Raw genomic sequence first — 16,329 nt, 5'->3', positions numbered from 1 at the left:
AGTATGGCGACTCTTAGTTCACTAGGTGTGAAAAAACGATATTCTTTGCTATGCAAAATTTCGCTTTTCGTGTTGAGATTTAAATTCGTGTAAACAAATTATTTACTTAGTGCAGCCTCGAAATGGCACAGAATTTAAAATAAACGAATAGATCTTTTTGATGTATCAATGATACAGCTCTAATTTAGCTTGGTTTTGCGTGCACTGGACTGCACTGGAAAGTTTGTTAATAAACAAAGATGAATATTTCCTAACTGAGAAGGTATTAGCTGCTGCGATGACATATAGTAGAATAGTTAATGATGACAAATTCATGAATGATAATAATTGCAGTACTTATGATAAAAACTTTGGGAGTATTGTTGATAACAATTTCATACTGTTCGTTTAAGACTTTAACAATACTACAGTCAACAATACAATGTGTTTGTTCTTTAATATCGTCACATGGACATGTAGCAATCATAGCAACAGATTGCAATCATTGTTGTAGAAATCTTAGTAAGTTTTGTCAGAAAATTCCTGGAACAATATCACTTTTTTACAAATTAATTTTATTAATTTTAAGTTTTTTCGGCATAGAGTTGCCAAGAGCTCGCCATCGTGAAAGTCACGCCATTCCAGAGGTATTCTTTTAACCATAACCACAGATTTTGTTTTCATGCCTATTTTTTGAGAGGTTTTATAGATTTGTCTTCAGGTAACTCATAAATTTAATTTTAAATTGTTCTTCGATGTTGACTTGTGTCATTTCTGTCAGTTTTGTTATTTTATACCTTAGCCCTTTTCCGTCCGGCGTTTCTCGAACATATTATGACCGGGGGTGGAATACTTCCCTTTTAGGATCGATAGGGTTAAGGGAAGACTTGCATGCCCGTCATAATGGTAACCTATTTATCACGTTATTTTTATGTTGTAGCTGTACCTAAAGGGAAAAGATTTGGGCAAAAGAAGGATGTGGAGACAATTGGCAGATTTAAAAAAATTTCGCCAAATTATATTCCCATCAATTTTTTTTCCATTTCCTCTAAAACATTTTTCTTCAGTTTACTTATTTAGCTCACTGTCCCGTTTTCGCGAACATCTTTTATATTCCCACAATAAAACGTGCGCTATTTCTCTGCTTTACTAAAAAATACATCTAGGCTTGCCTCGAACACAGTTAAGAATATTTCGCGCATAGAGAGGGTTAAGATTTTGCGCTGCTGCATATATTTCTCCGACTGCTTTAGACGTACAAACAAATATTCATGTATTAAAAATATTGTACAATAGCTATACATCAGTGGTAATGCCTAGATTAATGTTTATGTGGTTATATAGAAGCTTCATGTATGGAAAGGGTGGCAAATAATTGCAATCCGTCCGTCCGTCCGTCTGTCTGTCACGCAAAATGGTAGCTTAGCTGCGACGGGCAAACCCGTGGATTTTCCAAGGGCGAACCCGTAGATTTTTCCACGGGCAAATAATTGTCTAACAATGTCGTATCAAATTTTGATTTTGATTATTAAAGTCCTGAACCGAGGTCCTGCGCGAAGTTTCTTTCTTTTGCTTTGCTAATTAGAATCGGTTGGTAGACTGCGTTTGAAGTTCGGACCTAGTGTTCAATTACACCTTACCCTGTCTTATCAGAAAAAGGAATATCTATAAATGTATTACATAAAGTAGTGAAAACATTTCTGCGTTTCTCAGTTACATTTTCACAAATCTCTCTGGATTGCACACGGGATCCATACACCGACAGGTTGCTGGGATAGATCCGACTGATTTGTGAAGGCGTTTGCTTTAAATACCGCTGGAAGAAGAAAATGGCGAGCGGTTAATTATATCTTTGATATAATCTTTAGTTAATTGTGTAACTCTGGAAAAGGTACAAAAAATAGTACGAATCGAGGTATTTGCGCCATTGTTGTTTCTGGCTTTGTCGGGGTGTGTTTTAACACAAACAAACCTGCAAAAAAAGTTATCAACACCTATTGGAAAAATATTTAGCGGCTATTCAGTTAGAAAAACACACAAACAGTCAACAAATAACAAACAGGCAGCAAACGGCGTAATCACCTTTCACTTGAGTGTTCGAAGCTTTTGACGGAATTAAAATGACGAAAACTTTCAAATTTAACAGAGGATTTAGGAGTACTTTCCTTTACTAATACGTAATGCACAAATACAAGTTTACATTGTTTTTGCTGTTTGTTGTTTTCACTCACATTCTGTATAATTGGTTTATTTAAAGACACTAATATTTTCTTTGTTGTTTTATCTAAAATATACCTAACCTTGAAATATCTTAAATTTATCGAACAATCTTTTTTCTGCTTTCTATAATGGTTGGAAAACTTTTTGGTCCACGAATACAAGGCAGTACAACTGCAATACAATTTAAAACTATTGTGTTCTTGCAGCGTCTAATTAATTATACGCATGAATGCTGCCTTTTCTTAGTTGTTTTACAATTCGTGTTCAATTAATTGATCTGTTCGAGTGTTGTGTATTGTTATGCTTCGTTGGTTTTCAATTGATACAACCTGTGAAGTTCATGCGCAAAAAGAGTCTGATCTCATCTACTCTAGCATTATCTTGTTCGCTCATAACAGACTTTCTAAAATTAATTTTGCAGAAATATAAACAGAATTCAGTTATTTCAAAGTACATGGTTTAAGGCCGAAATTACGGCAAAATGCAAGTTGTTATATGTGGGGTGTTAGTTTTTATTGTATTGGTGACTGGAAGACCGTACGAACTTCAAGATGAGAAAGCCGAATCAAGATTTACTGTCCACGAAAAACCGCCAGAGTTAGTTGTTAATGCAGGTCCTGACGGTGTAAAAGTTCAAGCTAAACCATCCAAATTACAAGTAATAGAGCATCCATTTGGAGGTCATGGCGGCTATAGAGGTGAAGGCTGGGGAGGCCATGGCGGTGGATGGGGTGGACATGGAATTGGCGGTGGTTTCGGAGGATTTGGTGGTTTTGGTGGTCATGGAGGTAGTTATGGCGGCCATGGAGGTGGTTTTGGCGGTCATGGAGTTGGATATGGCGGCCATGAAGGTGGTTTCGGTGGTGGATACGGTGGTGGATTTGGTGGTGGATTTGGTGGCCATGGAGGTGGTTATGGCGGTCATGGCGGTGATTATGGAGGTTATGGTCATTTCGATGGTGGTCATCATGATCATACAACATACGTTCCATCCCACACTCCACCTGTTCATGTTGGTCCCAACGCTCCTCCAATTCACGTAGGCCCACACGTCCCAGCTGTCCATGTTGGCCCCCATGTTCCAAGCATACATTACGGTACACATGCTCCATTATATCATGTTGGACCTCATGTTCCATTTGTACACATGCCTCCTCCAGTTCACACCGTGCACGCAGGACCTATGGGTCCACCAGTACATGTTTCCTCTCCACCAACTGTGTACCATCAACCACCAGTTGTTTATCATCAACCTCATGTTGTTGGACATGCTTCTGATCATGGCTTTGGACATGGTTATGGAGGCGGTGAAGGTGGTTATGGCGGTGGTTACGGGGGTGGAGGCTATGGAGGCGGATATGGACACGGTGGGGGATATGGGGGTCATGGTTTCGGAGGCCATGAAGGGGGTTATGGTGGCCACGATGAAGAATGTTGTGAAGATGGAGGACATGGTGGTGGTTACGGCGGATATGGCGGATTCGGTGGTCATGGTGGTGGTTATGGAGGTGGTGTTGGCGGTGGACACTATGGCCGATCGCGCATCGAAAGACCAGCAGCAAAAGAAAGACGTTCAACAAAAGGTGAGTTTGAAACAACTGACAAGACAAACACGAATAGACTATACAAAAGACAAGCACCGTACTATGGATGGCATCCTTTTCCAGCTAGTGTTCATGTAGGACCACATACGCCACCTATTCACATTGGACCACATTACCCCCCGGTTCACGTTGGTCCACACGTGCCAGCAGTACATATAGGACCTCATGTACCTTACATCAATATACCAGCACATGTCCCAGCAATTCATGTTAGACCACATGTACCTGCTGTCCATATCAGTCCTCCTGTACCAATTATTAATGCAGGAAACCATGTACCAGCTGTTCATGTTACATCGCCACCCACAGTGTACCACAGACCACCTATCGTTATTCATCAACCTCATATCGTACACTCAAATCACGGAGGTTACGGTGGTCACGAAGTTTATGGTCACGACGGAGGCCACGATGGCGGTTTTGGTGGCCATGAAGAGGCTGGTGGAATTGTTGCCCATGAAGGAGGCTTTGGAGGTCATGAAGGAGGCTTTGGAGGAGGCTTTGGAGGTCATGAAGGAGGCTTCGGAGGTCATGAAGGAGGCTTTGGAGGAGGCTTTGGAGGTCATGAAGGAGGCTTCGGAGGTCATGAAGGAGGCTATGGAGGCTATGGAGGCTATGGAGGCCATGAAGGAGGCTTTGGTGGTCATGAACTTGTTGGAGGACATGAAGGAGGTATTGGCGGTGGTTATAGTAACGGCTTTAGTGGTGGAAATGATGGTGGTCACCTTGGTGGATATGGTCACTTTGGAAAAAGAAGTGAAATCGAAAGAGAAGAAGAAAGGAGATCAGTCAGTGAAGAGCCAGAACAGGGTAAGATAACATTGAAAAGCTTGTATAGCATGATCAGACCTAGACGTCAATTACTTGGTGGAAATTCAGATGGTGGCGATTCAGTCATTTTTGTTCATCCTAGTGGATCCCAAACACCTGTTGGAAACTCTGTAACAGGAGGATCCCCATTACCAGGACTAGAATCTTCTGGCATGAAACCAGGAATGGGAAATGCACCTATTGAAAATCCAATGGCGGGAGGCGCTCAAGGAGGAGCTTTTGCTAAATCTGGTCTTTCTGGACCTAGTAGTCTGGGGAACATGGAGGGAAATTTTCCTGAAATGTCTCGCAGCATGCAGGGATTAGGTGGTATGGGTGCTTTGGGTGGTATGGGTGGTTTGTCAAGTGGAATGGAACAAAGCAATTCAGGTGGTGCTGTAGACGGAAACAATGGTCTCCCAGAATCCATAAGTTCAGCTATGAACATGCCGAGCAGTAACCAACATGAAGAAGGTGCATTTCCAAGTGAAAGCCCAAACATGAATATTGGAGGATTACAGGGTGGTTATAGCGATGAAAGTAACCATGGTTCTGAGGAACAAAGTCAAATGAATTATCAGCGTTCATTATTCCCCAGTGTCAATTACGTCAATGCTATCCCTTATGACAATAACGGTAATAACAACATAGAACAGGATGACTTAGACAATTCCACTGAACGTGACGTTAAATCGACTATACCTCGTGAGGAAGACGAGGAAGACCTTCATACGCGCGTACACAAGGACGAAATACCACACCCAGAAGACTACGGATATTAATTTGTTTAATGCTTAGGTACGCTCCTGGACGTTTGTTTTATGAGGAGAACAAAATGACTGAGTCGCCGATAAGCCATTGCCAGTTGGATGTTGACATTTTCATTGGAAGTTACTCTCACTAAATCAATCACAGCAACAACAAAAAATTTTTTTTTCTTTATTTCAGCCAGAAAACTTTTCCATGAAAATCTCTAAAACTGGCAATGACTTTTTCCATCGACTACCTTACAACATAGTTTCCTTATCCTTTCTTCTCGAATAGATAAATCAGAAATTTTTTAAGAAAAAAAGAAATTGTATCTGAAATGGATGTATTTTGACTCTTAATAAAGAACCTTTTAAAAACCTAAAAGAAAAATTGAAATGGAATTATAAAAATACTATATTTTATTACTTAATTCGTGTTTTTTTTACTTTAGCATAATTCCGAATGTCTCTACAGACTGGATGTGAAACATATAACAAATTAGAAGAAAACGTAGTTCGAAAAAGAAATATACTCACTCACTAAACTAAAAACTTTCACTTCAATCATACCGAAGTGATCATTAATATCTCAACATTGAGATGATGAAGAACACTGCGAACGCTACTATTCATAATAACCACATACATCCAATTATGTACATTAATTTATTTATAATAATATTAACATGTATTTTTATACTGCTGCTAAAATGTTTCGTTGCTAACTTCAATTCCACTAGCCTGCCTTACACAGATTTAAAATTAAACCTTAAATAACTCAATAATTGATATAAATACCCTTTCATCCTTGTCTGATCCATAACCTTATGTTTTTTTTTAATTGCAAAAATATGTTATATGAGATGATATTTCATTTAGATTTCCAACCATGTTATTGGTGCAACAAGAGAGTTCCATATATTTTTAGTTTGTTTTAAGCAAGAAAGTTACAATTTGAACCTACATTTTTTTTATCTTTGTTTTCTGATTCAAATTAAAAGGAGGTCTAATAAGCTTATTAATTTCATTGTATTCCACCACTGCGCATTTATTTTTAAAAAAACCTGCAGGAATCACTGTCATGCTCCGAATAAACGCCTGGATTGGTTATTAAATTTGATTTTAAGGGCGTTAAAAGAACGGCGTCACTTCAAAAGAGTTAAATAAACTTTTGTAATATTTTCTGTCTCCTGCCGACGTAATACATACTTTATTTCTACAGCATCAACAATTGTCATCGCCAGTTATATTAAAAGTTGGTCCTGCATCGAGTTTTCCATATTTTGTGTAGTTTTTATAACGATCTTTAACAGCGAAAGTCAATATTTGCACTATTTTTGAACAAAGGGCCTTCTAAAATGGGTGGGCCGTTTATAAGAGGGGAGTACTATTAGATGCGGTGTTTATTAAATAAAATATTCAAAGAATCGATAAAGGCATCTAATAGTACGGGGCGTTTATTATTTGGAACCTCTGGCGTTTGCACATGAAATAAGCTAAAATTAGTTTTCTTTTTTGGAATACAAGCGTAATCGGGGAGAAAGAAATGTATGATGTGGCAGGGGGTCATAAGTAATAGCCACTTTACCTTAAATGGAGCAAGAAGGCGTTGCTAATTCGAATACAAACGACAACTATGGTCAAATAATAGCATAAGAATATGCGTTGTAAGTGTTAGTTTAAATTTGTGCAAAATAATGACAGCTAGGAATGCAGACTGGTTTTTTTACTAAGCACACATCATATGTTTCCTGTTGCGGCTTTGTTAAAATGTTATTATGCTTGTAGTGAGTGTTTCAGAAGCTCTGAAACTTTTTTGCAAGAACTTTTTGTTTAAATAAAGAAAATAATATTTAGAAAACAAAATTGCGATACTTTAGTTCACTATTTTTGTCAATTTCACGCAATTTATTTTTAAGCACATCAAACTTTGGCTTAGTCAAATGCACGAAAATGTTTTATAAAAGAACAAATTTTTTCGTGCGGCGTTCAGTGTCGGAATTTTTACCCCTGTTCCGCCCGATGATCGGATAAGTCAGATGTGCGCGAAACTTTCATAAATTATTGTATGTTAGATTGTTAGCTATTGTTGTGATCTTGGAGGTATACCTCCATGTTGTGATTTATGAGTTCATTTTAAAGTAAGAACCTTATAATCAGCGGATAAGAAACCACCGATCATTCTAAAATATACCAACAAGATGGTGGTTAAGGGCTGCACTTACCGCAGAACTAAACTAATTTTATCGTATTAAACGTCCGTCTCCTATAACTTCCTCTCTAATAATGAAATAAATAAATAAATAAATAAAGGTCTGTTCCCTCATAAACGCTGATAAAAGTAACCCTTTTTTTTAGTCAAAAATATGTGCTTTTAGAGTTTCCCAGTTTCTGATAAAATCAGTAAAACAAAGTTTCGACGTACATGTTAACATGTATATCGAAACTTTGGTGGTCGTTTCACAAATTAAACTGTTAAATAAAAGATGTTAGAAAACTAACATTTTCTTACAATGCATAAATCGTGACTTTGTGTTGCCACAATTTTTCGCGTTTTATAAGCGACTTTTTTATTAAATTCTGGCAACTTCACCGAAATGATTCGTAACAAAATTCATCAATTATAACATGAAGTAATGAAATCGCGAAAAGAAATCAACAAATATAAAGGTGAAATGTTGAAGTTACGTTCTGGTAAACTTGGACATCAAGCTGCAAGTTATTCTTGCAAGTAAAAATGCCCTCAGCCAGTGATTGTTGTTACTGCAAAAAAATCTAGTAACTAAATCGATCGAGAATGAGGGAATTGAGTCGTTAGCAGAAAAAAGTTTCTAATATATTGAAGAGTTACATGATGATAAACTAGTTGTAACAATTTAGAAGGCACTTTAAAGATATTACTGGTGTCCAAAGAGATTATGCTGCAAAATTTGCTTTTAATGTCAAAGGAATCACGACTTGCGCGTGTGCGCAAGGAGATGATGTAGCAAAAAACACGCAAATCAAGAAGATATGGACATGTCAGTGACAGGAAGGAGGTTAGATATTTAAATACAGTCAACACTGGAGATGTAAAGAAAAATGTGAAAAAAAAAACAAATAGCGAAAATTTAGATTGCTTAAATGGTTTGACGAGTTAGCATTACTTTCGGTTAGTTATTTCGTGAAGTCACTTAAAAAGTGAAAAACGTGACTCGCAAAATCAACGCACAAATTTTTTTCTTAAGATAAATGACGTGAACGGTACTTAGCAACCAAAAGACACCCGTTAAGAAAATTGCGTTGGAAGATGTAAAAAACCTCAGGTGTAAACCCTTCAAAACTTCCCGCCAGAACTATACTTGCTATGCTTTTTGAAAAAATCACACGTGTAATTGCTGGCCGAGCATGTATGCCAAGAATTAACACAGCAGGTATATTGTCCTGGAGGTAAAGTTAATTCTATGACTTCACCATTCTACTCTAAACTTAAATCATGTACTCCACTTAATCATGTCAAAGTAAAAAAAAATCATCTTAGAACGAAATTTTTATTTCTTTCTTCTATGACGTTCATAGACAAGAATAAATTGAAATTTTTTTATCTTTAACAAAGAGATGCATTATGCACAACCAGACATGTGTCAAACACGTATTTTGCCAAGTAAGAATAGGCAAGAGAAGAGACAAACGGCTTCCGTCAATAAACTAAATATTCTAAGTATTCTAACTTTGACGGCGTTAGTATGCCGCTATTTTATCTCAACATTTTATGCCTATTTTTCCAAATCTTTTTATTGCGTGACAACATTGTGTTAATATTTTTTTCCTACACAAAAATTATGTCAAAATCTTTCTAACAGGTGGGTTATGTAGCTTTAATAGCTACTTTCCACAATTGATCTGTAATAAAATTTGTATTGAAATACGGAATAATATTTTGTATAAACGTTTATTTCAGCAAACTACGCATTTTCCTTCTGTCTAATTAACTTTACTGATGATGTAGCAAAACTTGAAAGGGAATCAATTAAACGTTCCATTTGATTAACTTGACAGAATGACAATTAAAAGAATTGATGACGAACATGGCTGACGTTGAAAGGTAAATCAATTGTCAAAATGTTTTTGTTCATATCAAAACCTATTTAAAAATATGTCAGAAAAATCTATGCACAAGAACTGATTGTTAACAATTTTGATTTCGTAGTTATTGGTTGCTGTTGTTTTTGTTGTTTTCATAGTTCATATTCTCTTCTCATTAAGATAGGTTGGACAAAAAAACTTTCGCTGTAATTTATTTGATTTGATTTACGCGAAAGGTTAATTCATAAAACACATCAAGTTTTTCAACCGTCAACGCTTATCTCCATAAAACACACCAAAGTTGGTCAAATGCAACTTTCTCCCGTAAAATACACTAAGATTAGTCAAACCGAACGTTTAATCCCGCTAAACAACCTAAAATCTAAAATCAGGAAAATTATGCTCGCGAAATATTCATATTTTTCAGAAACACAAAAACTTCCATGATAATAAATCTCTTTTTTTGCCAAAACACGATAATAATACCATAGTCGCACGATAATTATACCATAGTCGCACGATAATTATACCATAGTCGCACGATAATTATACCATAGTCGCACGATAATTATACCATAGTCGCACGATAATTATACCATAGTCGCAAGAATCGTTTATGTTGCAGTTCACAAAAAAACAGTAACAGGCCGTGCCCTTAAAACTATCTCCAGTTCTTGTGACAATGCTAGATAACATCATCACTCTAAAAGCTATAACGCCAACATTGTTTTTTTTATCGTTATTGTTGTCTACTTGAGAATATGATCTGTCTCTGCTAGCGACACTGTACCTGAGGTCTTTCAGTCTGTTGGGCTACCTAAGCAAATTGGTCTAGAATTGCACGAGTCAATAAAGAAAACTTAATTTTTTTTATTTTTACGACTTTATGTAACATTCCATATACCAAAAGAATATACCTTGGAAAGAAGGCATATATAATTTTGGTAATTATTTTAAAAGCCTGATCCTCTTGTTCTGCAACACAAAGAACTTACATGAAATCGTATGCAAATCTTTTCTGGTAAAATACTTTTTCAAAAGTTTATTTCTACCAAATGATCTGAGAATCCGCGAGAATTATTTTCGCGAAGATTAAATGTTTCTTTTCTTAAAATACCTACAAAAAACTGTTGACAGCCTTACGTGTTTAAAATACGACATAAATGACAAAATCTAAATGAAAAGAAAACATTCAAAGTTCTTTTCACTGCGTCCAAACCAAACATTTCATAAATGTCGATATCAAATGACGCAATGTTTTTCCCTAAACCAATCAAAATTGATTAAGGGTTTAGCCACAAATATTTTTCGTTGACAAGTAGAAAAAGGAGATCTACACAGCAGTTTTGAGTAGTAAAACGTTGCAGAGCGGTCAAGAAACTGTTATGTTGAAGTGTTGTACAAATGAAAACTTTCGTTAGGCAAATACTAAAATCCGGTTTCAAATTACTACATTGCGAAATGGTATATTGACAAACTGACAAAATTCTTTGCGATTCATCTTTTTCACTTACTTGAACATGGCAGCTAATGAGACCATCAAATTAGGACCATCAAAGAGTATCAAGTTTATTTCTTTGTTACTCGCTAATTAGATTATGCATAATTGTAAAATACAGAACTACGCAGATACATTGTGTTGTAAGAATTTTCATTTTTGCTCAAAGCTTTTTAGCGAGAGGTCTCTATAAGTTTTTTTTATTAATTCTTAAATCATTTTAATTAATAATTAACCATTGTATAGGCCATGGTTGAGGATCACCTTCCAAAGAAAAGTTTTTAATTTTAACCCTTCGATTGGCTAAAAAGAACTTTTCATTACATGCGATTTAACCATATAACCTTGATTGAGCAAGTATTTTGCTCTTTCTTTACCCGCCCCTTCACCCCTTTTCCCCTCCCTCTTCCCCAGGCTTCTACTGTCGCCACACTAATTAAATGGTTTGGAAAGGACTTTAATAACACGATTTAAAGAACAATGAAAGAACTTTCTCTTTTTCCAGAAGACAGCATGTTAACTTAAAACCAATCACAAAATCATTCCTGACGTCACGCAAGACTTGAGGACGACAGTTTAAAGTCTAGGTGTGTATCCGGTGCGACAACCTGAAGCAATTAATGAGAATCCCTGCGCTTAGCAATTTCTTTCTGTTTGTTAAACTCAATTAACTTATCGATCAAGCAATACGTGCTGTAGTCATCATATTTCAGTGCGCAACATTTTCTTTACAAAAACTGTCCTTCTGACCTATAAATATTTTATTTACATTTTACTTTAACTTATTATATAATGTTCAAGTTTAACCCAAAAAACAGTGAGAGCAGAGGAATTTCAACCATCTCAAATATGTCTAACTTCCCCACAAACGGACATATATGTGCATAGTACTATTACGTGGAGACTATTTTCGAAATTCGTTTTCACAACCAAAAAACATTTTGTTTGCATGTCTAATACAAGTTTAGTGTTAGAACAAACATTTAATAAAGTTGAAAGATTAAAAAGTTATGTCTCCTCGATGTCATTCAAAAGTCTAAAAGATGATTTAAAAATAGTTTTCTGACGTTAATCTACAAACGTTAATACTGATAATAATATTAATCCCGTATGCCATGCTAATACTATACTGGTGCCATGGAAGCAATAGATTGAATGTTACCCATGATTCATTGCTTTCACAAACAATATAAAGTTGACTAGAGAGAAAGATCTACCGCATTTAAAAATAAACTTCAAGTGTGTCCCGTTGACATTTTAAAGAGGGCAACATCAAAAAACGTTGACAAAATAAAATTTTGTCATTCAAAAGATAGCTTACTCTAAAGACACATAGACACACGACTTCACATAAACATCTCACGAAAAATGGTCAATGAGACAAATGAAGAGCGAATGGCACGAGTTGTTGTATTGGGAAGCCAAGGTGTAGGCAAAACTGGTATGTGTGACCACTTTAATCAAATTTATAATGTACCGTATAAAATTTATTTTAGGTATAAGAAAAAGAACGATCTTTTTTTTTAGAGAATCTCACACAACAAAGAATATATGATATTGATATTTAAGTAAATGAAATACAGGCCTAGAAAATAATTTATATTTTTTTTGTAAATTTGCGAATAACTCTTACATACTGCCAAACAACTGTGTATTACGCATGAAAATCTTTGGCACAAAACATGTTTTCTTACGTCAGCTTCGTCATAGAAGACTCTTGACTTAAAATGGCGAACATCAATCAACATTATTTACTATCGTTGTGAGAAAAACTAAAGTTTTACCTTTCCAGTTATATTTTGATGACATGTTTTTTCTTTGTGTTAAATTATCAGGGTATCTTCTCTTTAGCTTTGGTGGTACGCTGCTTAACCAGAAGATTCCTACCAGAGTATGCTCCATGCAAAGAAGCTTCTTATAAATACAAAAAATCAAAAGATGGAAAAGAATTCGAGATGATGATTGTGGATTCAGACGGTCAGGTAAAAAATTTCGGTTTTCGGTTCTTTTAAAAATGAGAAATAAAGAGTTGAATGAAAAAATGAATAAATGAATGAATGAATAAATAAATTTAGTAAGACTTTGAGCACTGGTGCTGGCTGTGTACAGTGAAATACCACTTTTTCAATAAATCCAAATAGACTGGAACATACAAAAACACAAGAAATTTGTTTTTTACCATTTCATTTATTTTCCTTCTTTTTTTTTAGAACAACGACATATACCGCTACACAGAAGCATTTGTATTGGTCTATTCAGTCACGTGTAAAAAAAGTCTTGATCGAATCGAATCAATGGCTGCAAACGTTCGAAATCTGAGTACTAAAAACGAACCACTGATAATTATAGTAGCCAATCAAATAGACTTAGTTCAGAAAAGAGAAGTTACCAGCCATCAAGGGCGCACGTTGGCGAGTAGAGTGGGCGCAGAATATCGAGAAGTTTCAGTTGCAAATGATGTGGATCAGGTTGTTGACATGTTCCATTATCTATGTCTCAGAATAAATGGAGAACAAAAGAAACGAAAAGCACAAAAATTAATAGACATGTTCAAAAGACGGGGGTCGTCATAAAAGCAAAACTACTTAATGAGAATATGTGGACGTATTGCAGATGCACTTGCTGACACAGCTTTGTTGAATGCTCCAGCCGAACAATAGAAGTTACATGAAACACGTTGTTACCCTGTAAATACCTCAGGTGTACAGCCTGAGAATTGGCGACCAAACTTGTTGTCTAAATGTAGAGGCAGGTAATAATTGTGGTGTGGAAATGAAGTCCATTAAGAGGAATTCGCCGGCTTACTATTATTGCCACTAAAGTATAAATATCTATGGCAAACATCGGTGGCAAATATCGGTGACAGATATTTGTGGCAAATATCTGTTTTGACACTTCAAAATAGACATGCAGATTTTTTGTATATCATGTATATTGAGTACTTTTTTATTGTACATTTTGTATTATATATAAATATTGTGTATATTATTAGTTTACTCTAACTTATAATTTTTTTAGCGAACACAGAAACGGTACAAAATAATGCAGTTTTTTTTTTACTGTTTTCTATTTTATGGCTAATCAAGGGATGTAAAAAATTGTTAATATTAAATTTAAAGAGGACTAAAAAAAAATGCGTGAAGGCTGGCCAGTTATTTTAAATCTATAATACATTGTGAACCAAGCTCATAAAATGAACCTGGGAAGGTTTTAATAATGTTTTTAATAATGTTCCTCAAGTTGTTTTAAAGAAATATGTACATTGGAGATTTCTCCGGTCCTGTTTACACATATTTCCTTTTTTATTTAAAGAGGTACTCGGCACAAGCGCTGCATCCAACTTCGTTTCCAGAACATTTTAACCTTGAAATAGTGCTACCCCTGTACCGAGGTTGGTTGGAATTTGCATTTAAAAATGTATTATTTACTGCCACTACGCGCAGAACGATTTTAGTTTTCTTCTAATATTTTTGCTGAAGCGTATATTTCGCTAGGTAACTTTAATATATGTTTTTATTGTTCCAATCAAAACTTATAGGCAACCACTAATAGGAGCTTTTTTCGGATCATGTATTATTTTAACTTGGTTTGAGTGAAATACGCATTTACCTTCAACGAAATTATGACCACACGCATGCGATGTTCATGATCGCCTTATCGTTTTTCCTATCCAATTTGTGAAATCATCTTGGGTGCTTATCATCACGAACGTTTTTGATAAATAAAATATTTAAAAATTTTACCTAATTACATTAATGCATGTTCATATTGTGTTGATTTTTAACTACAAAATTAAATGACTAACAGATTAATGCCCTTAGCGCTTATTTAAAAATGGAGATTTTGTTTTGGGCGTTTGGGCGTTTACTTAAACAGGAAAAAGGGAAAATTTTTCTAAATGAGTTCGACAAAGCGAGCTTTTTAGAAGTTTAACGAACATTTTGGGCTCTATTTACGAAGGTTGTATATTTTTTATTAAATTCTGTTTAAAATTCCCCTGCTTCAAAAGAAAAGCTTCTAGGCGATTTACGCCTTCCAGCTTATCTCGGGCGTTTAATCGCTTACATACGCCATTACTCTATATAAAATGTAAGAATGTATCCAATGTCATCTTTGAAATATTCCTTGCACCCTCCATTTAAATTTAGTTGAAGTAACATTCAAACACAAACCTATACATATTTCTTACGTAATGTTTTTTTATTTACAATACAACAAAATTTTGACAAAGAAAGTAAACGTCGTGATTTTTTTTGTTTTGCTCATGATTTACAATGGCGCGTAGAAAGAAATTGTTTTAAGGATTTGAAGTAAATTTCCAGGGTTAAGTTTAAGTATCTGTACTCATTAAAAATATTTATTTAAAGCCACTGGAAACTGCTTAATAATTTTTAATATATTAAAATCCATTCCTTATTTGTACATTTTCATATTGTAGTATTTTTAAGCTATTTCAGTATGTAGTTATTTATTAATAGAATTGTAATTGGATTATGCTATTCTGACCTGTTTTATAATAAGGACTATTTTATGAGCCTTGCAGGGATAGAGTTAAGTTCTTTTAACCACAGCAAGCAATTAACTAGATAATCGCCTAAGTTATCAATCTTATTCTAGCGCTAAACGATAAGTATAAAGGACACCTTTATAGTTGCTGGCATGACTCAGTCGGGCTTTAAAAACAAGACCTTCCTCACCGGAATCGAACTCTCTACCACAAGGCTGTCAGCCAGTTAAGCAGGTTACTTTATTTGGGATAAAGTTTCGCGGGGATTAAAATTCCCGCAGAATTTTAGAAAATAGTCATCCGCAAAAAAATTTTCCCGCGAGATTTTAAAATAATTGTCTGCCCCGCAAAATTTATATGAAATTTTTTAAAACATTTCCATGGTCGAAATCTTCACCACAAGCATTTGTATTTTCCCTTACTTCCTAAGTCACCTCCCCGTTTTCCGATAAGAAAAGAAACGAGTTAAAATTCATGCTAAAATCTATTCTATCTTTCAAAATAAATCTTGTAGACTATTTAAGGTCCACCTTTAAATAGTGGAGTGCGTCTATAATTTGATGTTGTGAGTAAGGTTTGGATTGAAGCCTCGCGTTCTCGTGATATTTTTCGAGGTAAATGACCGACAGTTACACCGTTGCTGCTGCATGTCTCTGGCTAGTTGTCACGAAAATTAACTGAGAGCGGATTTTGCCACAAATGCGAAATCAAGTCCTCGTAAAATATTATAAAATGGCTTATCTGCTAAAATGATTTTCCGCGAAATGTTTGATTTTCACGGGTGAGCTTAACCGCGAAATTTAATCCCTGCGACAATTCATCACATTAATAATCAAAGTGGGATAACTTTGAGCATTTTGATTTTTGCTGTTACACCGCAAACGTTTTCTCCACCTA

At 35.4% G+C, this 16,329-nt stretch overlaps 2 protein-coding genes across 6 annotated transcripts; both read left to right on the top strand.

Annotated features, from left to right (window-relative positions):
- Positions 1 to 2,562: 2,562 nt before the first annotated feature.
- LOC130655188 (elastin-like) lies at positions 2,563 to 6,073 on the top strand. Of its 5 annotated transcripts, none has more exons than XM_057457914.1 (3): positions 2,563 to 4,310; positions 4,386 to 5,411; positions 5,815 to 6,073. In XM_057457914.1, exons 1-2 carry the CDS (start codon positions 2,681 to 2,683, stop codon positions 5,393 to 5,395), a joined length of 2,640 nt encoding a protein of 879 aa, XP_057313897.1. In that variant the 5' UTR covers positions 2,563 to 2,680; the 3' UTR covers positions 5,396 to 5,411; positions 5,815 to 6,073. The 5 variants fall into 5 exon arrangements, with proteins under 5 accessions (XP_057313897.1, XP_057313895.1, XP_057313896.1 ...); XM_057457912.1 differs by having other exon boundaries at positions 2,563 to 4,331; XM_057457913.1 differs by having other exon boundaries at positions 2,563 to 4,343; positions 4,407 to 5,411.
- A 5,761-nt stretch (positions 6,074 to 11,834) lies between these two features.
- On the top strand, positions 11,835 to 13,980 carry LOC130655656 (ras-like protein family member 11B). Its single transcript, XM_057458435.1, has 3 exons — positions 11,835 to 12,366; positions 12,777 to 12,907; positions 13,136 to 13,980. The coding sequence occupies exons 1-3, from the start codon at positions 12,294 to 12,296 to the stop codon at positions 13,496 to 13,498; spliced, it is 567 nt and encodes a 188-aa protein (XP_057314418.1). The 5' UTR covers positions 11,835 to 12,293; the 3' UTR covers positions 13,499 to 13,980.
- Positions 13,981 to 16,329: the final 2,349 nt, after the last annotated feature.

Source organism: Hydractinia symbiolongicarpus, chromosome 8 (assembly GCF_029227915.1).
Source record: "Hydractinia symbiolongicarpus strain clone_291-10 chromosome 8, HSymV2.1, whole genome shotgun sequence".
Lineage (NCBI taxonomy): Eukaryota > Metazoa > Cnidaria > Hydrozoa > Anthoathecata > Hydractiniidae > Hydractinia > Hydractinia symbiolongicarpus.
This window is presented reverse-complemented; position numbering and strand designations above follow the sequence as displayed.

Bases quoted from the DNA above. Each gene is read 5' to 3' on its own strand.
- LOC130655656 (XM_057458435.1), top strand. From the start codon at position 12,294: ATGGTCAATGAGACAAATGAAGAGCGAATGGCACGAGTTGTTGTATTG. The intron at 12,367-12,776 runs GTATGTGTGACC...TCTTCTCTTTAG, and splicing joins CCAAGGTGTAGGCAAAACTG to CTTTGGTGGTACGCTGCTTA. The intron at 12,908-13,135 runs GTAAAAAATTTC...CTTTTTTTTTAG, and splicing joins TTGTGGATTCAGACGGTCAG to AACAACGACATATACCGCTA.
- LOC130655188 (XM_057457911.1), top strand. From the start codon at position 2,681: ATGCAAGTTGTTATATGTGGGGTGTTAGTTTTTATTGTATTGGTGACT.